The 25,416-nt window shown below is 44.8% G+C and overlaps 1 protein-coding gene across 1 annotated transcript in view; it reads left to right on the top strand.

The window, feature by feature from the left end:
* The window catches only part of LOC138299792 (glutathione S-transferase Mu 1-like), an 81,044-nt gene that overhangs the window by 25,882 nt on the left and 29,746 nt on the right, over positions 1-25,416 (top strand). Inside the window, exons 3-4 of the mRNA XM_069238348.1 lie at positions 13,928-13,992; positions 23,734-23,815. Coding sequence (XP_069094449.1) covers positions 13,928-13,992; positions 23,734-23,815 — 147 coding nt within the window. The remainder of the gene's footprint in view (positions 1-13,927; positions 13,993-23,733; positions 23,816-25,416) is intronic.

The following is a 25,416-nucleotide window of genomic DNA, read 5'->3' as shown; positions in this document are numbered from 1 at the left end:
CTTGTGTGATTTTTAAAAAAAAAAATTTTTTAAGGGACTGAATCCATTTTGAATGAGGTGAGGTCGCATAGGATGAGGAGGAAAGGGTTTTGTGTGTGTTTTTTTTTTTTCCTCGAGGAAGAGGGACTTGTTGAATACTTGGAGCATGGCTGTTTCAACACAGTGCTGTCGAAGCCTCGAATAATAGCCCTTAAAAAGGCTAATCTCTCTGGAAACTAAGTGAGTGTGTCTGGTTTAGACTGACATTACTTTCAACTGTGGAAAACAGTTTGTCTACCTTACCTGGATCAAACTAGTCGGCTTATGCTAAGAGATGAACCCCCCGCCCCCCACAACCCCCTCCTCCACTCCATGACAAATGAACCTCTGTCATGCTTGAAGTGGAAATTGGCTGTTCCTCTGTATCCTGGGTTCTGATCTTCTTTCACCAACTCTTTATCTATTGGCTTGATTTTTGCTTCTTCCTACTACAGCCCATATCATAAGGCAGAGTGCATATTACTAGGACATATAGTGCCACTCAGTTTCCCAACAATACAGTAGAAGGCACTTGACTTAATCAGTGACTGCTGGTACCTGTATATACGTGGTTGTCTTTACAGGTGTTTCATGACCATAGTAAATAAGACACTTACTGAAAATCTCAATTGATTCTTCAGCTTTGGCACATTTACTTATTCTATTGAAATAGAGCACAATTTATTAGAGTAGCAAAACTTATTATATATATTATTTTTTTAAGCCACACCCTTTCAACTTAGTTGAGGACATTCAAAGCAGTTGCATCTTACTCGAGAGGGACATTTATTAACATGAGTTATTGCAGCTTTGTGAAAGACTTGTTTAACAGATGCCTCTGACTTGAGTGAGGCTTGTAGTAAAGTTCTGCAGAGTTGCAGTCTTGTTGAAGACTTCACACAGTTTCTTGTCACGTAAAAGCTACGTCCAGTAGCACTTCAGTTACTGTAGCTTTGTGAAAGGCCAGACCGATTGGCTTTGGCAATGCTTGTTTGTTTTTTGTGTGAGAATTTGAGGCCAGCAGTGTAGTCCTGCTCCCTCATACACAGCGATTAATTTGTTATGATGTTCTGGCAGGTCCGTTAACCTAGTGGATGAAGCAATGAAAGCAAACCCTTGTACTTTGTTTCTCGAATCTTTATATAAGCGGAACATCCCAAATTTGGGGAGAAGATGTGGTATTAAGGCCAGAGCTGCTGACTATGGAATTAGGAAAATCGGTTTGAGTCGCTGCGTCGACTCTACATCCTGTGATTCTGGGAAAATCACTGTCTTCCCATACCTTAAAAGAAAAAGTAATGTGAGCTTGTGTAATGTAGCTGGTGCTCGAAATAAATCTGGGACGGGATCACGCCATATTTAGAAAAAAATAAAAATGGGGAACTTTTTTCCCCTTTCTTTTGCTTCATTCTAGACTTCATGAAAGGTAACCTGCATTGCCACGATCCAACTTCCTTCTGTTGTAGCCGTGTTTGTGCTCTATGGAGCAGTGTCCGTGAACGAGATCTTAAACGGCGCATCAAATGAATGACGTCACAGTAGCTTTTATAACCCAACCCAGTAAGGGGTTATTCCGAACCCCTGATGCCCATTCAAGGTGGGATAAAAGAACAAACTTAAGTTTTGACTCGCTTCTCCCTCTAATCGACATGACAGCCTCATTTTATAGATCAGTGGTCTCTAACCTTTTCTGTAGTAAGAGTTTAACGAATATCATCGCAAGCTACTCCTATTACTATCGTAATAGTGAGCACATTGAACAAGATTACATTAGCGACCACACCATGCAAGATTGCCAGCAGTGATTGTCCCGGTGCTCCAGACAGGGTTGCTACCAGTAAGGTGTAAACAAGGCTTTATCAATTCGGAATGCCTCTACATGGGTAATACATAAGTCATAACTGTAATACCCCTGGTGCCAAGGTACTTATGAGTCCTAAGCCCTTCTGATGCTGCATGATTTATCATTCAAATAGCGTCCTCAAACATTTGACAAAATCTATCATTTTTCTGAACTCATTAGATGAGTTCTCAAAATACACATTCATCGTGAATACACACTTTTCAATTTTTGTACACATTTTTGTACTTCACCTAGCAAATCTAATTCAGTAGGCTGGGCTGCACAGAGGAGAGCTACTTAGACAGCTGGAGAGCTACATGTAGATCATGAGCTGCTCATTGAAGAGGCTTACTATAGCTCATGTGTTTTGCACCATCCTGCCGTCAAGTGTTGGACTTGGAATATTACAAGCTATTTACTCAAACATGAGACTTGTAATTTCAAGAATGGCCTACTTTCAGGTAACCCACAATGGCTCAGCATGTACGTTCCACCTACAATTGTGTGTTTTTAGCCCCCCAAAAAAATATAGTTTTGGGCACATAGTCGAAAGAACAACTTAGCATTATGACGCACTCTGCTATGACTACAAGAGATATTGAATGGTCACACATCTGTAACCATCAAATACATTTTACTTCAGCAGCCCTTGAGTTGGGGCTCTTCTGGGGGGTGGGAGGGGGTCCCTCAGTTGTCCCCTATATAACATACATATCTACATTGTCAGTGTAATCTATATGCTTATGTCTGCCACGGAATTCGCTACTCGAAGATAGAGGGCCACTTATTTCTTATGGTGTTGCAGTGCGAAAAACGAAATACTTTTAAGGGTTGCAGTTTTGGCAAGACACTTTGAGGTCACATAAAAGGAACATGTACCTGGAAATATAATTGCAGTTCTAGTTGGAAATCTACTGAATCTGAACTTCTATAAAACAATCTCAATGGGTGAGGAGGTGTGGGGGTGCAGAGGGAATGTAACAGTTTAAATTTTACAATAGGCCCCAACTCCGAATTTCATTCACAGCAAAAATATGCATACAGGACAATGTGCATTTCAGTTCTGTACCATGATTTGCATAAGAAAGTTATTCTGTGAAGCTTTTTATCTATCAAATTTAAGTCAGCAGTTACACTGGTCAGATGAAGTGGACAAACACCATGGAACTAGGGTGACTGATGCAACAAATTTCTTGTCCTGACGTTAACAATATTGTGCTGAAATCTGTATAGCACCAAATATCTGGTTTTTATGTGAAAATCAGTTTTCATTTTGCTGCATACCTTTGTTTATGTATTGGAAATTTAGGCAGTGAAAATGTATTGTGTTTGAAGACATTAATCCGCAATATCCTGAAGTTTTGAAAAACCAAAATACATAGTGGATCACTAAGCAACTCAGACTAGACACCATCCAGAACTCATCCTCATCCTCAACCTCCCACATGACTCGTGCCACACCACACCTTGAGCTCCAGTGACTCCCAAACATGCTCGTTTCGAACCCCCCCTCCCCCCAAACATGCATTCAAGGTTCTACACAGTGGGCCCCAAGACGTGAACAGTTGCACCTCTTTCCACCAACCACCCAGACAATTTTGCTCTACAGGACTCCTATTCACACAGGCACAGAATGAGATCGAGAGGGTGGTAGTTCTCTTACATCGCTCATAACTGGTGGACCCCCTTAGCACTCCACATTAGAGCATCTTCCTCTCTTCTTGAATTTGGCAAGTAGCTAAAGATCTGTCTTATCAATTACCCAACCTACCATAAGCCGGATTGGTGCACACACCTGCTCAGTGCCAGAATATCCTCACAGGTGATAGTGCACATTACAAATGCATTTAACATAGTACATAAATAATTCAGTCACTAAAGCAACATGCACAATAAGAACACAAATGAGATGAGCAAAATGGTTCAAATAAAAGTACAAAGTTCTCAGCATGGGAAAGATGATGGGGAGGCATATGGTAAGGGAACGGTATAACGCAATCCGGAGAAACAAAATGCCAGTAAGCAGTATAAGATGGAGTTCATTTAATCCTCAAATTCATGACTCGTTAGATGATGAAACCACTCCCTATATGAATGGAAACCTTGGCTGAACAGTACACACCACTGTCCATGTTCACTACTCGCTGCACATAGGGCCAGCAGCAGCAAAGTGTATAGAGTAGTTAACTACAGGAAATGGCACAGCATGATGTAGCATAATCCCAAGGCGGCCAAGAACCCAAAGACATTAGAACACAAAGACCTGTGGTTGGGCACATGTCAGCTCTCTGCTGGCAGGTTAAACACGATTTCCAAATTTAGTTAAAAATAGCTGCCTGATCATCACCTTTATAGGTATTACACTCTTGGGAGACCATCTATCATTATTCAGCAAGACACTCTTCCTGGATAGGCAATAAGTATGTCCTCCAATGTCTGCTAAGGGCAAACAAGGACCCCCATCCCTGTTCACTATGAGCCTTAATGCACACCATTATGTGCATTGTGTTTTTATTTTTTTTATTTTTTATTTTTGTTATTATTGTATTCTTATTGATCAGACTGCCTGGTGTTTGATTCTATAGAATGCCTCAGACGTTTTCTTCATTCTCGTCCCAGAATAGATCTATAAACATTATAACAAACAGTTATATAATCTTTGCAAGTGTTGCTTTTTTGTAATGCTGGTGTTTCACTTATGTTTTGTTACATGCATTGTAGTAATTTTACATACATTGTATGCAGTTTGTTTTGGGGGTTATGCTTTACCCAAAATTAAATTGAAATAGTCTGCAAAAATGTTCCCAAGTAAAACCAATTTGAGGAACTGATTATGAATGTACTGCTTTGCTCATGTCTATTTATCCAGTCTGTTCCACTTAAACACATTAAGTGCTCAACCAAGCTGGAGAAATATTTCGATGTTTAATCTTAACTCTGAGTACTTTCAAAGAGTGATTAACTAAGTTAACTATCTTGGATTGTAGAATAGTTTTTGAGCTATTCAGATATCCCATCTGTACAAGCAGGGGCCAGTTAAGCATTTGTTTAAAACACGACCTCAACTCTGCACTCAACTAGAGGTCCATAAATGTGTAGTGAACAGCCCTCTTATTTATGTAGTTTTGTTTAGTGAGTACTTGCAGCTAATTCCGATAAATCTCTGTAAGTACTCCATCAATGCTCAACTACACTTGAGAAAAACAGCTTCATGTGTTTTCTACTCAATTAGTAGAGGCCTAGCTGTAATAAGTGCACTACTGAGTCCCAAACTAGTTTGAGAAGTTTAGTTGGCTTGGTGATTTTGTTGAACTCGCTGTAAATGAGCAGTGTAGAATATTTTTGGGGAAGCCAATGATTGCTCCAGTAAAAGGTTAGCCCAGATACCTGCCCCCTTTTTGAAGTAAATGCCGACTCCTTACGACCTTAGCTCCCACAGATAGTTTCTTAAACTGAACCTGCTCTTTCGGAATTGATATGGCAGTCCTTCTTTTTTTTTTTTTTTTTTTTTTTTTTTTTTTTTTCAGGCATTACTTGAAGTAGGTTGTTTTCTTGACTTCCACATTTTATTATGTCAGTGACTTCTAGAGGAAGTTGCATCAGAGTTTATATCTTTATTGGTGGTCCTAAACTTTTTTTATTTTTTATTTTATTTTTAATCCAGCAGTTAGCATATTTACACGAAAATAGATGTTGCAACATGAAAACAATTGTGTGGATTTTTTTTCTTCTATTTAACACTATAAAAGACAACAAGTTCAAAATGTCCGGAGAGGATACTGCCACAAATGTAAAACCGCAGCGCTGTCAGTCATGTGTGCCATAGGCTATAATGCACTTATAATATGGCAGTCTTGATAATTACCACATTTATGGCCCCCAAACTCTAAGACCCTACGTCTCAATCACTTCAGTTATAGAGCTAGCCCTTTGGTAAACTCACTGGTAGTCTTGAGGCTAGCAAGCTTCTCAATACATGGGTTCTGGATTGATGGGAATGCTGAAGTAGGGATTCAGATATGAATAGGATTCATTTGGGAACCACTGGGGTGATCTTCTGAAGGCTCTTCATTTGGAAGTTATTTTCCTTCACACTGGAGGTTTCCGGTTTGCATAGAACAAAGCAACTGAAGTGACCTCTGGTTGAACCTAGAGTATTATTTGCGGCACAGATTACTTCTAAAGGCAAATCTAAACGGCATGGCTTGAGAACTTTTGAGTACCGAAAATATAAGATGAGCTGCACAGGACACCTTATCGGAAGGCTGCGTAATAAGAAAAAGAAACCTTACTGGGCTTTTTCTTTGCATTTAAAAGCATATGAGGAACTGTGCGTGAGTAGTTTTTGAAGGAGTCTGATTGATATTGAGGCACGCGCGTGGTTACTGTGAGCGTTCAGCGTGTCCTAGCAACACGAACGCTGATGTGCACAGCTATAGAATTAAAAAATGCACAGCAGGAAATTGATTCCCTGATGCGCACAGTCACAGAATTCAAGGTGCACAGCAGGAAGATTGACTCGGTGGTGCACACAGTTGTGAGATGTACTAGAAAATTACAGCTAGGAAACTTATTCGCATGGGCACAGCTTTGAGCAGTCATTTCGCTGATGCGCGTACATACACAAATAATTGTGCACAGTTAAATAGGAGTATATAATCGTTTATAAAATACAATAGTGTGTATGTATGTGTGTGTGTGTGTGTGTGTGTGTGTGTGTGTGTGTGTGTGTGTGTGTGTGTGTGTGTGTGTGTGTATGTGTGTATGTATGTGTATATATATATATATATATATATATATATATATATATATATAGCTTCACAAATGATACCACCTCCTTCAGTTTTCTTACAAGATCCAGGAGAGCCATGTATGGTATGGGAAGATTGGAAGGAAGCTTTTGAAACCTATTTGGATGCCATAGGAGGGGACACATGTAGAAAAAAAGAAATTAGCCATTCTCAAACATTGCCTTGGTGTGGAAGGGCGAAAAGTTTTGAACTCTTCCAACACCTAATATAAGGGAAGGGGGTGGAGATTCTTATCAAGAGGAAGTATATGAATGTGCTACAAAAGCACTATGGGGGGGGGGGGGAAATCAACATTGTAGTGGAGACATACATTGTTTTCGTGTACGCAGAAGCAAGGAGAGACAATAGACCAATGTATTACTGTGTTAAGACGATTGGCCATAACATGCAAATTTAAAGATCTTAATGACAAGATTATTAGAGATCAATTTATAAACGTAGTAAAAGATACAAAAATACAGGGAAAATTTGCGAAGTTTTAAGAAGCCCCGCGTTGGATAAGACCTTAGATGTAACTGTTAGAAATGGGGTTTTTAGTTGGCAGTTAGGTTTCCCTCTGTCCAAGCAAGAACCCTCACTCTAGTCAGGGTAAGTCACACACAATCCAAAATCAGCCTGTGCTCACCCTCCGGTAGCTTGGCACGAGCAGTCAGGCTTAACTTAGAAGGCAATGTGTAAAGCATTTGTGCAATAAATCATACAACACCATAGCATAACACCACCAAAATACACCACACAGTATTTAGAAAAATATATAATATTTATCTGGGTATCTTCAGGTCAAAACGATCAAAGTTGCAATATGAATTTGTAAATATATCACTGAAAAGTGATATAAAGTGTCTTAAGTCTTTAGAAAGTAAACAGAGTCTCTTTCAAACACAAAGTACCTGGTTTCTGGTGGAAAATCTCCTCAGAGGGCCACAAAGGAAGAGGTGCGTGGAAAAAGGGTGTGTGCTTCAATTTCTCCCCAGCACACACGGACTTGCGTCGTTATTTTCCACGCGAGGAAGTCGGGCGTCGTTTTCCGGCGCGCGGACAGTCTCTTTCTGTGGGTCGCAGGGATTACCAGATGTCCCGGGTCTGTGCGTGGATTTCCCTGCTTGTTTTCCGGCTGCGCGTCGTTCTGCGGGGCTGCGCGTCGAAGTTTCGATCTCACGGCAGGCGTCGCGTCGATTTCTCCTGCGGAGTCGGGCGGCGTTGTCCTTGCGAGGCCGTGCGTCAAAGTTTTGATCTCACGGCAGGCGTCGCGTCGATTTCTCCTGCGGAGTCGGGCGGCGTTGTCCTTGCGAGGCCGTGCGTCAAAGTTTTGATCTCACAGCAGGCGTTGCGTCGATTTCTCCCGGGAAGTCGGGCGGCGTTGTCCTTGCGAGGCCGTGCGTCAAAGTTTCGGTCGTCCCGAAGGCGTCGCGTTGATCAGCGTCGGTGTGCGGCGTTTTTCTTGCCGCGGAACAAGCTGTGCGTCAAAGTTCGGCGCACGGAGCGTCCAAGAGGAAGAGTGAAGTCTTTTTGGTCCTGAGACTTCAGGGAACAGGAGGCAAGCTCTATCCAAGCCCTTGGAGAGCACTTTTACAGCCAGGCAAGAGTTCAGCAAGGCAGCGGGCCAACAGCAAGGCAGCAGTCCTTTGTAGAAAAGCAGACAGGTGAGTCCTTTGAGCAGCCAGGCAGTTCTTCTTGGCAGGATGTAGTTTCTGGTTCAGGTTTCTTCTCCAGCAAGTGTCTGATGAGGTAGGGCAGAGGCCCTGTTTTATACTAAGTTGTGCCTTTGAAGTGGGGGTGACTTCAAAGAGTCTCTAAGAAATGCACCAAGTTCCCTTTCAGCTCAATCCTGTCTGCCAGAGTCCCAGTAGGGGGGTGTGGCAGTCCTTTGTGTGAGGGCAGGCCCTCCACCCTCCCAGCCCAGGAAGACCCATTCAAAATGCAGATGTATGCAAGTGAGGCTGAGTACCCTGTGTTTGGGGTGTGTCTGAGTGAATGCACAAGGAGCTGTCAACTAAACCTAGCCAGACGTGGATTGAAGGGCACAACAAGATTTTAGTGCAAAGAAATGCTCACTTTCTAAAAGTGGCATTTCTAGAATAGTAATATTAAATCCGACTTCACCAGTCAGCAGGATTTTGTCTTACCATTCTGGCCATACTAAATATGACCTTCCTGCTCCTTTCAGATCAGCAGCTGCCACTTCAACAGTGTATGAGGGCAGCCCCCATGTTAGCCTATGAAAGGAGCAGGCCTCACAGTAGTGTAAAAGCGAATTTAGGAGTTTCACACTACCAGGACATATAACTACACAGGTACATGTCCTGCCTTTTACCTACACAGCACCCTGCTCTAGGGGTTACCTAGGGCACCCATTAGGGATGACTTATATGTAGTAAAAGGGGAGTTCTAGGCTTGGCAAGTACTTTTAAATGCCAAGTCGAAGTGGCAGTGAAACTGCACACACAGGCCTTGCAATGGCAGGCCTGAGACAGGGTTAAGGGGCTAATGAGGTGGGTGGCACAACCAGTGCTGCAGGCCCACTAGTAGCATCTAATCTACCTGCCCTAGGCACATGTAGTGCACTCTACCAGGGACTTACAAGTAAATTAAATAGTCAATCATGGATAAACCAATCAGTAGTACAATTTACCCAGAGAGCATATGCAATTTAGCACTGGTTAGCAGTGGTAAAGTGCCCAGAGGTCAAAAGCCAACAACAACAGGTCAGAAAAAATAGGAGGAAGGAGGCAAAGTTTGGGGATGTCCCTGTCAAAAAGCCAGGTCCAACAGTAACCAAACATGGAGAATACAATTAAGTATTTCAAAGAATTGAATAGCCTGGAAACTGGAGGTAAGGAGCATGCCCTAGTAAATGATGTGAAAATTACCAGGAGAAGTGCAAATTAATTTGGAGAAGAAAGTAGAAGAATTTGGGAAAAGGAAGGAATGCTTCTGATGTGGTAGTAATAGACATTTAGCTGAAGCAAGGAATTGCCCAGCTGTTAATAGTAAATGTGGGAAGGTAGGACATTTTGCAAGAGTATGTAGGATGTCAAATTGAAACATTCAGAAAGTCAGTGAATCTAATGGAAAATTGTGATACAAAATGTAAAGCAAGTGACTTAAGTACATTTGAGGAAGATGAACCGACAGTTTTAGTGGTCGAAGGAGAAAAGACACTGGTGTGTGCCCAACATGAGGTGGAAGGTGAGGAGTACAACCCACCAAACTGTCAGTGAAGTGAATGAGAAGCAAGTACAAATATGGGCAGACTCGTGTTCTCCTTTTACATTGATAGACAAGCAAGTGTGGGAAAACTTAGAGCAATGCACTTATTCAAACAGATGTTGCACCAGAAGGATATTGTGGAGGAAAACGTCCAATATTTGGATATGTCCATGCAGATGTTTAATTTAAAAACAGAAAATCCTGTGGAAAAATATGTGGTGCAACAATGGAGATCATTACTTGGTTGGGAAGAACGTGCCTTGGGGATTGTGTTAAACCCTAATCATCCCAAACCAGTATTATTGATGGAGTCAAGCAGTGAATGAGTTGGTCACCAAACTTCCTGACACTTTCAGTTGAAAATTAGGTTGCCTCAAAGGCTTTGAACAACGTATTATTTTAAGAGAAAATGTAATACCGAAGGCACGTAATGTGCCATTGGTACTAAAGGACAAATTGAAGAAAGAACTACAAATGTTATGCAGATAAGGGGGGGAGGGGGTTACTAAACCTATAGTCATCTGATTGGTTAAGTCCAATAGTAATAGTGAAGAAACCTGATGGAAAGAGACAGATGTGCATAGATTTAAGAGATCTGAATGGAAGCAAATCAGTTGATTAACAATAGCAAGCATTTCATGTATCTGCGGTAAAGGGTGCCAGAGTGGGAACATATTTAACCATATTGAATGCTTATCGGATACTTTCAGCGAAAGACTCCTGACATTTAACATCTTTCATTACAACTGAGGGTGCGTTCCAATTTGTAAGAATACCTTCTGGACTGGCTTCAGCAGCTGCTGTAATTCAAAGGATGATGCGAAAAGGTTTAGGCGACATGACTAATACTTTAGTGTGTCAGGATGATATACTAATGTGGGGGGGGGGAAACGAGCAAATACATGATGAAGTGTTGAAAGGAATGGAAAAAGCAGGACTTGCCATCAGGAAAAACAAATAACTTTTGTGTAAAAGAAGTAGAGTGTTTAGGGCATACGTTGAACCAGGAGGGAATAAAACCGAAGTTAAATCTAATGGAGGCAATAAAAAAGGCTTCCTCTCCATAAAATAAGGAACAATTAAGATCGTTCTTTGGCTTAGCGGAGTATTACACTAAACTGGTAGATCATTTTGCAGACAAGGTACATGTCCTAAAAGAGTTAATGAAAAAAGGTAGCAAATTTGAGTGGTCAGAGTTGTCAAAAGGTGTTTGAATCAGTTAAACAAGCTATAATAAAGGCAATAACACTGGAACCGTATGATCCAGCGGACAAAACCAGAATAGTAGCGGATGCGAGTGAATATGGTTTGGGGGCAGCATTCTTGCAGCAACATGAAGGCAAAGAACTAGTGGTGCTTTTGCATCACGGATGTTAAAGGGAGCTGAAAAAACATATTCCACGACTGAAAAGGAAGCATTGGCATGTTGGTGGGGAGTGCAACATTTTTGCATATTTGTTTGGGGAATGGAATTTTAAATTTGTATGGCTCACAAACCGTTGATCTACTCGCTAGCAAGGCTACACCCCCACATTGCCAAATGGCTGTTTAGACTTCAGGAATATACTTTTAAAATGAAATATGTGCCAGGGATAAAAAATATAAATGCAGATTGTATGTCAAGACTACCATTTAGATGATGGGTGAAGTATTTGAAGAGGATGAGTGGGTGGTAGCAGAGATATCTGATGTGTGGAGCCATAGATAAGGATGAGTAGAAAACTGCAGTACAATCAGATCTAGTTTTGGGAAAGTTATTAAAGGCATTACCAGAAGTGATGAAATGGAATTTAGATGCTGTACTAGAAGTTTTCATGAATGTATGGGTGGAATTATCAGTTGAGGATAGAGTGGTGAGAATGGGTGACAAATTGGTCATTCCGGTGAGTCCGAGAGAAAGATTATTAAATCTACTACATGACTGTCATGGTGGCATATCTGCCATGAAAAGGAAGACTTGTGAGAATTTTTGGTGGCCAGGAATGAACAGACATATAGAAAGATATGTAAGGTAATGCACATGTAGTGATAAATCACATGTACTGTGAGAATTGCCCATTTAACAATTGGCATTTCCCAGGAAAGCATGGGAGAGAGTCGCTATGGTTTCCGGCCCATTCGAATTTAGGGGTTTGTCGGACCGATTTGCCATTGTCATGATGGACTATTACTCAAAAAGGCCAGAAATAGCTTTTGTGAAAATGAGTAATGTGATAACATTCTGTGAAGATATTTTTAGAAGAGAAGGTTGTCCTGAGGTGATTTTGAAGGACAATGATCCACAGGTCACGTCTGTTGAGTTTGGAAAGTTCCTCAAGCAGTGGGGACTAAAACATTGTAAGACCCCTGTGTATATCATCAAAGGGGTAATGGAATGGTTGAAGACTTTAACCGTGTATTAGGGGAAGGTATCTAGTTAGCGATGTTCAATAATTCCTCTTGGAGGGATCAGGTCTGAGACATGTTGTGGAGTCATAGAACTACTCAGCATAGTGTAACTGGAGAAACGCCATTCTTGCTATTGATAGGGAGGGTACTAAGTTCTGTAGCTGTGCCAGCGTGGATGTCTAGAGAGGGGGAATCATAACAAAGTACAAACATTTGAGTGATAAAGTATCAAACAATATGAAACTAGGCACAATAGCAGAATCAACGGAAAACAAAGTATGAAAAAGGCATGTGGGTGATAGGAAGACTGGGAACTAGTGTTACAAAACTAGAGTAAGCTGTCAGAACCTAGAAGAGTAAGAGATGTGCATGGTGATAATTTAAGGTTATCGGATGGCAACTGGAATGTGAGAAGGGTGACTAGGTGTACGGAGTTGGAGAAGGCAGAGTGGATGAGGAGTACGGCAAGGGGTGGAGCTCAAGTTGTTGAGTAGGCTGTGGTCTTTGTTAATCCGATTTAAAATAAATAAAATAGGCGTGCCAGTATCAATGAGGGTGTTTACAAAGAGTGGAAGTTAAGGGGCTGGGTCATAATATGCTGATAATAAATATAGGGCAAGATTTTGCCCATGGCGGTCTTTTCCTTGTCCCTCAAGTTGGCTGAGGACGTTGTGTTCAGCAGACTATTGGAGGAAAAAACACCATATTCGGTGATCTGTGAAGTCACTGAAAGTGGGAGATTGTTTCTTGAAAACTAGTGCTTCCCCCCCCCCCCCCCACCCAAACCTCCTCCACCACCACACACACACACACGGAGTTTGCTTCCAGGGTCTGGGGATATATATCTATATCATTTTTTTTTTTTTTTTTTTTTTTTTTTTTTTTAAATATTATTATTATTATTTATGACTGCAAGGTTCTCTCCAATGGGGAGCTACCAGAAATAGGTTGGCCTCTATTTTGTCGGATTGTCAACGTTTTCCTAGAGTGGAGGGAGCAAGGGTACTGCTGTCCAAGGAGTGACCCACTAAAAGGTCTGCTGCATAGTGATGTGGAGCTGCAGAAGAGGAGTCCTGTGTCTGAAGAGGATGGTTCTTTGGCAGACTGAAGCAAAAGGGAGGGGATAATGGAAGAAATGGCTCCTCTTTGGACAATGAAGGGGGCTGTCGTGGCTTTTTGTTGTGTGAAGGAGGGGCGTAGGAGGAGAGGGGCCTTTATGGGTGAAAGGGGGGGGGGGGCATGGTCTGGTTCCTGGTTGATTACAAGATACAGTATTGGCTAGTTGCAGTGTAGTATTGGGAAGTGTGTTCCAGTTGGACATAAATTGGGTCTGGGTGAGTTGTGCTCCCTATCAGACTGGGCCCCGAAGTAATTTGCCTCATGCTGGAGTACGGGAGAGTGGTCCTTGCTGAGCTTTATATGTATGCTCTTGATTCTGCCTGTTGCAGTAGTGTGAGTGAGGGTTTGTGTTTGCTTGGGAGGGTACCAATTGCCCCCCCTCCCATTAAGTGACTTCTTACAAGGGGATATGGTTGACCAAGACAAGGAAAGCTATTTGTAATTAGATCAACCTCATGTTTGCTTTAAGTGGTAGAGTTGTAGGGCTGGCATTATTGTACACTGATTTATTTTAGAAACTGTTCTTTTTGTCTTTTAGGTCCAGATTATGACAGAAGCCATTGGCTGAAGGAAAAGGAAACGCTGGGACTGGCTTTCCCTAATGTGAGATGTTTTGCATGGGTGTGCAGGGAAGGGGCGGGCCTGCAGAAGGGTAAATGTGAGTTGGTGTAATCATTCTTACTGTGCTGCACGCCTCCCATAGCCACTTCAAACCACACTATATTAACCAGGAATACCTAGGTGCATGGCTCATGTTGCTGCGTGAAAGCATCTTGTGACCTTGTAAGGGATATAACTCATTGTGTACGTACCACAATATAACACTCCAGACAGCTTCAGGATCTTCATAGGAGGGCTGAGTGGCATTGCTTTGTGCAGGCAACATTGCATGAGCACACTGACCTTGTGTCTGTACACCTTCCCTCATCTCCAGCAGAGGACTTATTACCTTTGCTGTATGGCTGTAAGTCAGGAGTGAGATTGGAAGAATGGGAGCAGTGGCACACTACAAAGACGCCCATCTGATAGACTTCTAGTTGCAGATCCCTTACCTTAGAGTTTCCTTATGCTTTATTTAGTCTGTATCCAGAGATTTTTTTGTTTTCTTCAAGCAGTACTGCTGCGCACCGTCAGATGGTGTCGGTCGACTGCATCTGTTGGCATCGTAATCGCTGTATATGATGTAGTGGGTCATACATAAGCGCCACCCCAGCGTGCTGACGTCAGTTATTTTCTTTCCGTGCCAGCCCGTGTGCAGATCTGGAAGAGCTACTCTCAGTCGTTTTTTGACTGGATTTTCAACTTTTTTGTCAGGTGTTTTTTTTAATTTAATATCAACTTTTCTGGTGCGTCGGATGTCCAAGAAGGCCGGCTTCAAGCCCTGTGACCGCATGATGTCTGACTTATCTGCACCTGGTATGTTTGTGGTGCTTGGAGCGCAACCAAAACCCGGAGGCTTTGAGTGAGCCATCCCTGAAGCGGCTCGTGGCCCGGTGTCTGGTTTCACCTCGCTCTTGTTCGAGGGGAAGGTCTAAAGACCGCCTGCGGAGCCACCACCACTCCTCCTCATCCCATTCTAAATCGTTGGGACATTTGGGTAAGAAGTACAAGCACTTTTCGACTTCACCCTATCAGTCCGATGCAGGACAAGGAGCATCCTCGCTCTAGAGCCTACTTCTGGGTCGGCTCCGCACCTCTCCGACTTTCAGGAGCTGCACCCACCCCTGCCCAACTCATTTTTACAAGGCCATGCTCCTCATTTTTGAGCCTGCCAGCCCTGTTAGAGAGCCCTTGGGCCCCACAGGTTTAGCAGGGGCAGTTTGGCCTTGGATCAGAGGGCACCCAAGGATCCCCTTCTGGATCTACACTGGTGTCGGTTGCACCTTGACATTCCCCAACATCCGTTCAGGCAGCGATAACCCCATACTCTTCACCATCTCCAACACGGAGCCGGAATGACGTCGCTCAATGCTGATTCTGTCTACGGCCGCGCCTTTGGTCCCTAGATGGGATTATTTTTATGGATCTCAAATTGGCAAAGGTAGTTGGCAGTTGGTTTGCACCCTGTCCAAGTAGGGACCCTCACTCTAGTTAGGATAAGAGAGATACCCGCTCAGATAACCCCTGCTCACACCCTTCGTAGCTTTGCATGAGCAGTCCGGCTTATCTCAGAAGCAATGTGTAAAGCATTTGCACATAACACACAGTAATAAGTGAAAACACTACAAAAGGACGTCACAACAGTTTTAAAAAAAATAGCCAATATTTATCTATATAAAACAAGACCAAATACGATAAAAATCCAACATACAGTAATAAATATAAATTCTGCAAGATTTATTCAAAACTAAAGTTCCTTGAAGTCGATAGCCCCAGGTGGAGCTATCACGGAGTCATGATCAACAAAACTAACAGTTCAGGCCGGCTGCGGCATTGCGGGCCAGCTACGGTTTAGGGAAGACCCACAAACAGTACCTTGGATTTGCAGGGTGTCGTGATCTGCGCGGTGAGCTCCGGAGAGCGGCGTCACTGATGTCACGGTGTCTGTTCCGGAGTCGGTACAGGAGCCATCGGGCCCTCTAGGTCACACGAATTGCAGATCGAACTCCAGGCTGAAGTCAGGTGCACCGGCGTGGATGGCGTCGGGCTGTGGTGCGAAGCAGGATGATGTGATGTGTGGTGTCCACAGGTCATGGTGCAGGCTGCGGCGTTGTCGTTGCTGAAGCGCTGTTGTCGGTAGGCCCAAGCCAGCGGTGCGGGACATGACAGTGCTTCGTGACCCTCACGAGCCATGTCCACAGGCCACGGTGCAGGCAGGATGCCTGGTGACGACACAGGAGTAAATGGTGCTTGCGTCGGTGGACCGGGTCTGCGGTGCGGGATGGGACGGTGCTTCATGTACCTCACGAGCAGTGTCCACAGGCCACGGTGCAGGCAGGATGCCTGGTGACGACACAGGAGTCAATGGTGCTGGAGTCGGTGGACCGGGTCTGCGGTGCGGGATGGGATGGTGCTTCATGTACCTCACGAGCGATGTCCACAGGCCACGGTGCAGGCAGCGGCACCAATGTCATCAGGAGCTTCGTCGGGGATGCCCAGGCTGCAGTGTGAGCAGGCGATGTTGGAGTGCGGGGCCCACAGGTCGCGGTGCGAGCAGCGGCTCAGAAGTCGTCTTATGACTGTCGGGGAGACCAGGGCCACGGGGCAATGTGACTCCATGTGGCATCGGCAGGTCACGGTTCAGGCCAGTGGTGGTGGTGTTGGTGGCGCCGCAGTGGTTTCCCCTCTTGAACAGCACAAAACGCACAGTTCCCAGTGCTGCAGGTTGAGGAAACTGAAGTCTTTGGTATCCCTGAGACGTCCAACAGGAGGCAAGCTCTACTCAAAGCCCTTGGAGAACTTTCTCAAGCAGGACACACAGCAAAGTTCACCCTTTGCACTCTTTCAGGCAGAAGCAGCAACTGCAGGCCAGTCCAGCAAAGCAACACAGCCAAGGGACAGTACTCCTCCTTCAGCTATTCTCCTGGGCAGAGGTTCCTCTTGATTCCAGAAAGATTCTAAGTCTGGGGTTTTGGGTCTTATACCCAGCTCTGCCTTTGACAAATTTCAAAGCAAAGTCTCAAGTGTTTGCAAGATCCTTCCTTGGCCAGGCCAGGTCCCAGACGCACACAAGTGGGTCTGAGGACTGTGCCTGCCCTGACACAATACAGTCTTTCAGGTGTGAATGACCACTCCTCCCTCCACTCTAGCTCAGATGTCTTATCAGGATATGCAGGCTACACCCCGCCCCCTTTTGTGTCACTGTCTAGAGAGGTGCAAAACAGCCCAACTGTCAAACTGACCCAGACAAACAATCCACAAACAGAATGGTATAAGCAAGAAAATGCCTACTTTCTAAAAGTGGTATTTTCAAACAGACAATTTAAAAACCAACTTCACTAAAAGATGTATTTTTAAATTGTGAGTTCAGAGACCCTAAACCCACATTTTTATCTGCTCTCAAAGGGAATCTGTGCTTTAAGGATATTTAAAGGCAGTCCCCATGTTAACCTGTGAGAGCTGGGCCTTGCACAGTGAAAACTGAATTTGGCAGTATTTCACTGTTAGGACATATAAAACACACTAGTGTATGTCCTACTTTAAGCATACACTGCACCTTGCCCCTGGGGCTACCAAGGGCCTAACATAGGGGTGCCTTACATGAGGTAAAAGGGAAGGTTGAGGCCTGGCAAGTGGGTACACTTGCCAAGTCGAATTGGCAGTTTAAAACTGCACACACACTGCAATGGAAGGTCTGAGTCATGTTTACAGGGGTACTAATGTGGGTGGGACAACCAGTGCTGCGGGCCCACTAGTAGCGTTTGATTCACAGGTCCTGGGCACCTCTAGGGCATGTTACTAGGGACTTACTAGTAAATCAAATATGCCCATTATGGATAAACCAATCCACAGTACAATTTATATGGGGAGCATTTGCACTTTAGCACTGATTAGCAGTGGTAAAGTGTGCAGAGACAATAAACCAGCAAAAACAGTGTCCAAAACCAGGGGGTCAGAAGGCAAAAAGACATGGGAGACACGCCAAATGCTGCCAGGTATAACCGATATGGAGGGATTGCTGAACCCTTTAGAATACCGGATGGAAGATCCTATGGACTGGGCTAAGACAGCGGGTTGGATACCTCAACTGACTTTGTAGACACAGTAGAAGGAGAAACAGAGGAGAGAGCTTCTTACTCCATGGTGAGAAGAGCAGCTGAGGTCTTTGGCCTCGAGCTGTCTTCAGTGGATGTCAGGACCATCCTCCTGACCTGAGGTGCTTCAAGCTGGGGCTTCTACATCAGAACCCCTTTTGCCGCTCTCACTGATGTACTGCTGGGAACATGGTGCAAGCCAGGCACAGGGGCCCCTGTTAATATGATAATCACTCGTCCCCATAGGCCTGAACTTAACAATTCCCCCCTCAAGTGCTTGGTCAGCCAAGCCTTAACCTCCCATTGCCCATTCACTTCCACTCTTCCAGATAGGGAATCAAAGAGGATGGACCATCTTGGGAAGAAGCTGTTCTCTTTCTCCAGCCTGTGGTTGGTAAACACTGCATGGATTTTGGGCTGTTACACTCATACTTTATAGGACACGGTCGTGCAAGTGCTGCCACAGGTCCTGGAGAAGGCCAGGACCATTCTCTCGAAAGCTGTTGCTGAGGGGAGAGATGTGGGCTGGATGCTACCAACTCTCTGGGCATATTGGTTGCATCTGGTTGCTTTGAGACGCCATGACTGGTTACATGCATCTGGTTACTTGTATCTGTTTTTTTTTCTTCAGGGGATGTCCAAACTACTGTGACTGACATGCCCTTTGGCACATGTTGCTTCATGAACAAAGCAGACTCGGTGCTCTAAGGAGTTTCCGGCTACAGCTTGGTCCCTTGCGGCTCCCCCGCAGCCACCTCAGTCTGCTCTTCACCCCTTTCATGGCTATGGAAGGGGCAGTCAGCCACATCCATTGCCTGCCAGCCGCTGTGCATCGCGTGCTACACAGCCTTTGCATGGCTGAGGACGGTGGCATCCAGCATTCATGTGGAACTGGGAGCCAGCATTTAAACAAGTACCACCCCCGCCTCTGCTGCAGCCGCCAAGCCTACCTCATCTGGCTTCTCCCCAGCAAAGGACCAGTCGGCAGCAGAATTCACCATCACCTGCCCCACTGGACCAACATCCGTCAAACAGGCGGGTTATGCAAATAGTCTGAAGGTGCTACTCCTCTCCCTATGCCACCATCCTACGATTTGAATGACAGGATCACCTGGCACTTCTCCATGAGGTTATGGCTCTCTTGGCCAAGGGAGCCGTAGAGAGAGTCTGTGTGCCAGAAGTAGGTTGTGGTTGATATCCCCACTTCTTTCTGGTGCCCACAAAGGACAAGGGCTTCCGCCCTACCCTCTACCTCTGGGCCCTCAATCTCTTCCTCTGGAAGGAAAAGTTCAAAATGCTCAGGTCCTATCTACCATGGAGACTGGATGGTAACGTTGGATTCATAGGACCTTTTTATTTCCATATTCCCATCCTACCTGCCCACAGATGTTTGTTGTAGGCCACAAGCATTTTCAATTCAACATGCTTACCAAAGGGATGGCAGTGATCGCAGCTCAGCTGCACAGGTTAGTGGTTTCAGTCTCTTCCGCCACCCCCCCTGAGCCTCCCGACCTCGAGGACTGACTGTTGAAGGAGAGCTTGCCCCAGGCTATCATCTCCCACCTTCAGACTACAAGTGATCCTTCTTCATTCACTGGGGGTTCACTATAAGTGTCTTGAAGTCACACATGACTCCCTTTCAACCGCTCCCTTTCATCAGAGCTGTTCTGGACACAGTGCAGTTTCGGGCCTATCCTCCTGAGCAGCGAGTCCAGGATATTCAGTCATTGATAACTGATGTTTCAGCCTTTGTCATAGATTTTAGTGAGAATGACTGAGGCTGTTGGGCCTCATGGGTTCCTGCATCCTGCTAGTGACTCATTCCAGATGGCGTATGTGGGCTGTGCAGTAGGACCGGAAGTTCCAGTGGACACAGCAGCAGGGAAATATCTCCAACATGGTCCAGATCTCAGAGGGGGGACTGCACGAGATCTGCACTGGTGACGTTTGAACCGCGATTGGGTCAAGGGCCGATGACTCCAACCCTCACCCCCTCCCCCCTCCCAACCAGGTTTCACCTTACTGACAGATGTCACTCACGGTGTTGGAGTTTCGCACCTGGGAGAGGCAGAGATCGGCGGTGCCAGGGTCTCCAGCGGAGTCAGAGTTCCCTATCCGCCTTATGGAACTCAGGGCGATGCATCTGGCATTGAAAGCATTAAATTTCCCCTCAAAGGTAAAGTGATGCAGGTACAACACCACTGCTATGTGGTACTGAAACAACAAGCAGGGCGGAGTGGGGTCCTTGGCAATTGGAAAGGGAGGCTCTCCTCTCTGGACATGGCTGTAATAGCAGGGAAATCCCTGGTGGTTCAAGATCTGGTGGGCTCTCTGTGCGCCAGAGTAGACTAACTCAGCTATTGCTGCCTAGTTGATCACAAATTGCTTCTCCATCCGGAGGTGGGACAAGGTCTCTTTTAGCATTGGGGAGAGCCTTAGTTAGATTGGTTTGCCTCCACCGGATGTGCAATGTCAGCTGTTTGAGTTTCCAAGGGCGGCCCTTGCTCTGCGATGCTTTTTCTCAAGTGGAACTCTGGCCTCCTTTACTTCTTTATGCCGATGCCACTTCTGCCCAGAGTTCTCAAGAATAACCGGGCCCAAGTCATTTTTGTGGCCCCAGACTGGGCAAGAAGAGTCTAGTATCCCTAGATCTTGAGCATAGCCATCGATCCACAGACCAGACTGCCCCTTCGGGTGGATCTTCTTACATAGCGGCAGGTTATGGTTCTCCACCCGAACCTGTCTAGTCTTTGCTTTCTTTTTGATCTCCCACCTAAAGTCTGTGATGTCTTGGCAGCCAGGTGTCCCTCCACCAAAATGGGATATGCCTTGAATTGCCACTAATTTGTGGCTTGGTGTGAGGACAAGTCTGTCAACAACACCCCCCACACCCTCCTCACCGCTTTTTTTCAGAGGTTCTTTTGTCTCTTTCATTTTTGGCCCCACAGGGCTCCTCTCTGGTCATCCTCAAAGGTTATTTGTCTGCCATATTGGCTTTCCTCCGATTACCTGACAAACCCGCCCTTTTTAAATTTCCCCACTGTTGGACGATTTCTTAAGGGTTTTAACCATCCTCTTCCTCCTTCCCTGTTCAGAATGCCCCAGTGGGATTTGAACTTGGTTGTTACTTATCTGATGTGTGCTCCCTTTGAGCCACTTCACAATTGTCCACTTTGCAGGCAGAGGTAATAGCCAAAAAAGGCTGTTTTCAGAGTAAGCAGGCAAAGTGAGTGAGTTGCAGGCTCTTTCTTCTAAGCCACCTTTCCTCTCGTCTTCTACACTGACAAGAAGGCACGTATGCTGACGAGGAGGCGCGTCATGCTAGGACTTTTTCTCCCTAAAGTGGTCACGCCCTTTCATGTAGGCCAATCCATCACCTTGCCTACTTTTTATGCCCCTCCACATCCCTCTAAGGAAGAGGAGGGACTCCACTGCCTGGACCCAAAAAAAAAAAGCATTGGCGTTCTACCTCAATCATATTCAAGAGATCCGGGTGGGTAATCAACTCTTTGTGGGCTAAGCGGGGTCAAAGAAAGGTCTGGCAGTGCAGAAAAGAACCATCACAAGATGGGTTGTTCTCTGCATTAAAATGTGCTACTCTTTGGTTAAAAAGCAACCCTCCTAAGGGTTTGCTGGGTCACTCTCCAACAGCTGCAACCATGCAGAGTTCCGGTCCTGGATATCTGCTAGACAGCAATGTGGGCGTCCTTCCACATGTTCACTAAATACTACTGCCTGGGCAGTCTGGCCCGCAGAGGCGGCTACATTGGCTGTTCGGTCCTGCTGGACATCCGAATATGGACTTGGTACGCAGACCCACCTACAGGGGTGGTATTGCTTGGGTATCTATTCTAAGGTAAGGAATCTGTCACTAGAAGTTCTATCAGATGAACAAGTTACTTACCTTAGATAACAAATTATCTTGTAGAGGCATATTCTAGTTGCAGATTCCTTACCGACCCACCCATCCTCCCCGCTCTGCGAACTGATTTCTAGGGACCGGGACCTCTCTTTCAAGACCCTGGTTCTGGCTCCCCATGTCTGTGTTCTTCATGGCTCTGTGCTTCTGGTGTGGACAGTTGTGAAAAACTGAAGTCTGTCTGCTGGGGTGGCACTTATGTATGACCGGTCATGTCATATCTGGTGACCATGACGCTAGCGACCGACATGGAGCGGACTGATGGTGCAGAGGGGTACTGCTCGAAGAAAGAAAAGAAAAAATCTCTGGATCCAGACTGATGCCTGGGGAAATTCTAAGGTTAAAGTGTCTGCAGCTAGAATGTCTCTAGCAGATAGATAATTACTGAAGGTAAGTAACTTGTTTGAAAATAACAATTCTTTTGAGAACCACCTTGATTTCAGGGTAGTTGGACTGTATAAAGTGCTGTTCTTCCCTGTGTCTCTCTACTTCCTGCCTGACAATTTACTTCTGTGGAGACTCACTCCCTGCCCTACCTACTGGATGAAGTTATGGTTTTGAGACAATGATTGCATGGACTTTGAGAGTAACTGCAGCACTGATAGCGTGAGGGCCTTGTCTCTTGTGCTTTTTTTTTTTTGGTCTATGGTTTCTAAAGAAGACTCATCGGGTTCTGGGTGAATCGTGCTGGTCATGTTACCAGGGTCTGACTCTCCTCTTTCTTTTCTCCTTCATTTGCCCCTGCAAACATTACTTGTATTCAGCCCCTGTAATTGTATATTTGGGCACCCGTGCCTAGGCTACATCTAGTCCAGGTGGTTTGTCCCACCCCTGCTGTTAACATTCCGTACACCGACTAGTGTGTTTAGCACAGCTCCAGAGGACTTACCGTGGTCCCATAATTTCTCTTTCTTTGATGACTTTATCATACACGGATGATACATACTCATGGATACAATCGTTCTGAATTACCTGTACATAAATCTTACTCACTCGTCTAACTTGGATACAGTTGTTACAAACCATATATCTAGTCGGACATGGTTCTATCTGTCTACAGTCTAGCCTTGAAAAAGTAAAGGGGAGTATACCCCCCATGATGAAACACGTGTTGGCTGTTCTTCGTGGCTGTTGTTCGTTTTCCCTTTTCTTTGATGATGGAATCCTTATGCTGCCTTTCGTCATATTAAAAGATAAAATGTTCACGACATACAGATTTCACTGGATCATTGTTCGACTATATATTTAAATAATCCTCTTAACTAATGATTTACTATGTATTCTCATTAACATAGTAGTGGTTTATTTTATTTTTATGAGTGCCTAGGTCCTTTTTCTTAACTGTTTTCACAGTTTTTGGAGGTGGGGAAGATTCCTCCAGGGCCGGGAGCACCTATGTTTACACTTTAAGGGGACTGTTGGGAGCGCTTCCTTTTCCCCTAGAAATTTCTTCCCATTGTGATAGGTTTGTCCCACCCCCCCTCCCGTGTCTCCTTGACATCTTATGTTCCCAATTATGAAAAGCCTGTGCTACTCGGATGCTTTAAATGCGGATGGACAGTTGTGCAGGAGATGAACAAAGCTGCAATATGGAAAGGCCGCACTCTGGCCATATAGCCCCCTACCACTGGTTCTTCCTCTGTGCTGTCCCTTGTGAGGATCATCTTCAGAAAATATAAAACATTTAAAATGCTTTATTCTGTTTCTTACCGTTACTGTGTTCATTTGTAGCTTCCATACCTGATTGATGGGGATGTGAAACTCACTCAGAGCAACGCCATCCTCCGGTACATCGGGCGCAAACACAACTTGTGTAAGTAGCAGAGCACTTTGTGCTAGAGCACAATAATGCATCTTGTGTTTACAGCACACTGAATCTGTAACTGACCAGACCATACAGAAGAACTTGTGAATTTGATATCGTGAAGCAGTCTATTAGCCACTGCATGTTGAGAGGGCTTCCAAAGTGCTCCCTGTCTCATGTCAACCTCCATTTAACCTGTGGTATTGCTGGTACCTTTTCATGTGTTGTCTTTGGTACACATAGCATGCTTCTACACCTGGTTTTGTACTGTGCTTGTGATTTTTCAGGCATCTCTTGATGTAGGTTGCCATTTGTAAGGTAACATACATTAGTAAGCTTCCTAGCACTAAGCTAATTGTTAAAGACCGGCTAGTGGGTGGAGCGGAAGGATGGTGGGTGAAGTGAGGGGCTGGTGGTAGAAAGTTGAATTGTGGCAGCACTCTTCAGAGTGCATTGGCAGAGGTGCAATCACAGTCAGACTGCAGGAGCACTAACTCAGGGAAGGTTAATATTGGCCCATACACCACCCCGAACACCAACATTACGTATGTGGGATTCAGGCAAAGACTTGGCTAATTTACACGTAGAAGTACCACCATTATACCAGCAACATTGATGTATGGTCGCTGTATGGAACCTTGAACTAGCTGAAGACACAGGAGCGTGTAGTGCAAAGTCCCTTTGGTAAATGGTGCTTTCTGAGTCTTAATACTAGATTTGTGTGCTCAAGGCTGCTGGTCTGGCTGGAAAGATACCCTTTCTAAGCCCAGAGTGGTTCCTGGTGATCCAACAAAGATGTCAGCTCAACTTGAGTTGTCTGTACAATCTGCCTCTCCTGAGTCAGCAAAGTATTGGCTGTGTGAGTTTGAGGGGGCAATAAGCAACCAACTATTGACATTAGTTGTGGGGAGGTAAATAAAAGTATGGTTGGATTTTAGTTTGCTTGATATCTGCCTAAAATCCAAGTGGTATATCTGGCAAGCTGTGTGAGGAGGTTGTGTTAAACGACAGACCAGAACCCAGTAGTATAAGATACATACATGAAGAAATGAGGCAAAGGGCTGAAAACTTTGAGCTCCTTCAGGTCTGGGTGGAGGCCTAAAAGGCAGCTCTCCAGGCACAGTCCATTCAAAATAACTTAACCAGAGTTTGATGCACATTACCTAAATTCATCCTTGTTGTAAGTGTTCCCCTCATTAGTGTACAGGACAGGCTTCACTGGGTGGTTCAGGCTGAGGGCATAGCTTCCATTGGTGCAGCAGGTGCAATGTCACTGGAGCTCAGAGGCCTGAAGCGCCTACTGAACCCAGATTGTTGCAGTGTTTTTTTGTTTTATAGATGGATATTGAGATATATGTTTGTGTGTTTGGCATGGTAGCTGCAGATACACATGCTTTGCATAAGTCTGGTGTAGGGCTCTGAGTGTTACAAGTTCTTGTTCTTTTGGGGAAGGTTTTCGAGTCTCGAGATTGAGTGACTCCTCCTTTCTGTGATGGGCATAGAGTCCTTTATTAGATTTTCTTTCCGCCGTCTGGTTCAGACATATTTCCTCTCGCTCCGTTAGATGTTGGTTCGGTACTATCTGAACTTATCTTTTCTATAAACTTCAG

This window comes from Pleurodeles waltl, chromosome 6 (genome assembly GCF_031143425.1).
Source record: "Pleurodeles waltl isolate 20211129_DDA chromosome 6, aPleWal1.hap1.20221129, whole genome shotgun sequence".
NCBI lineage: Eukaryota > Metazoa > Chordata > Amphibia > Caudata > Salamandridae > Pleurodeles > Pleurodeles waltl.
This window is presented reverse-complemented; position numbering and strand designations above follow the sequence as displayed.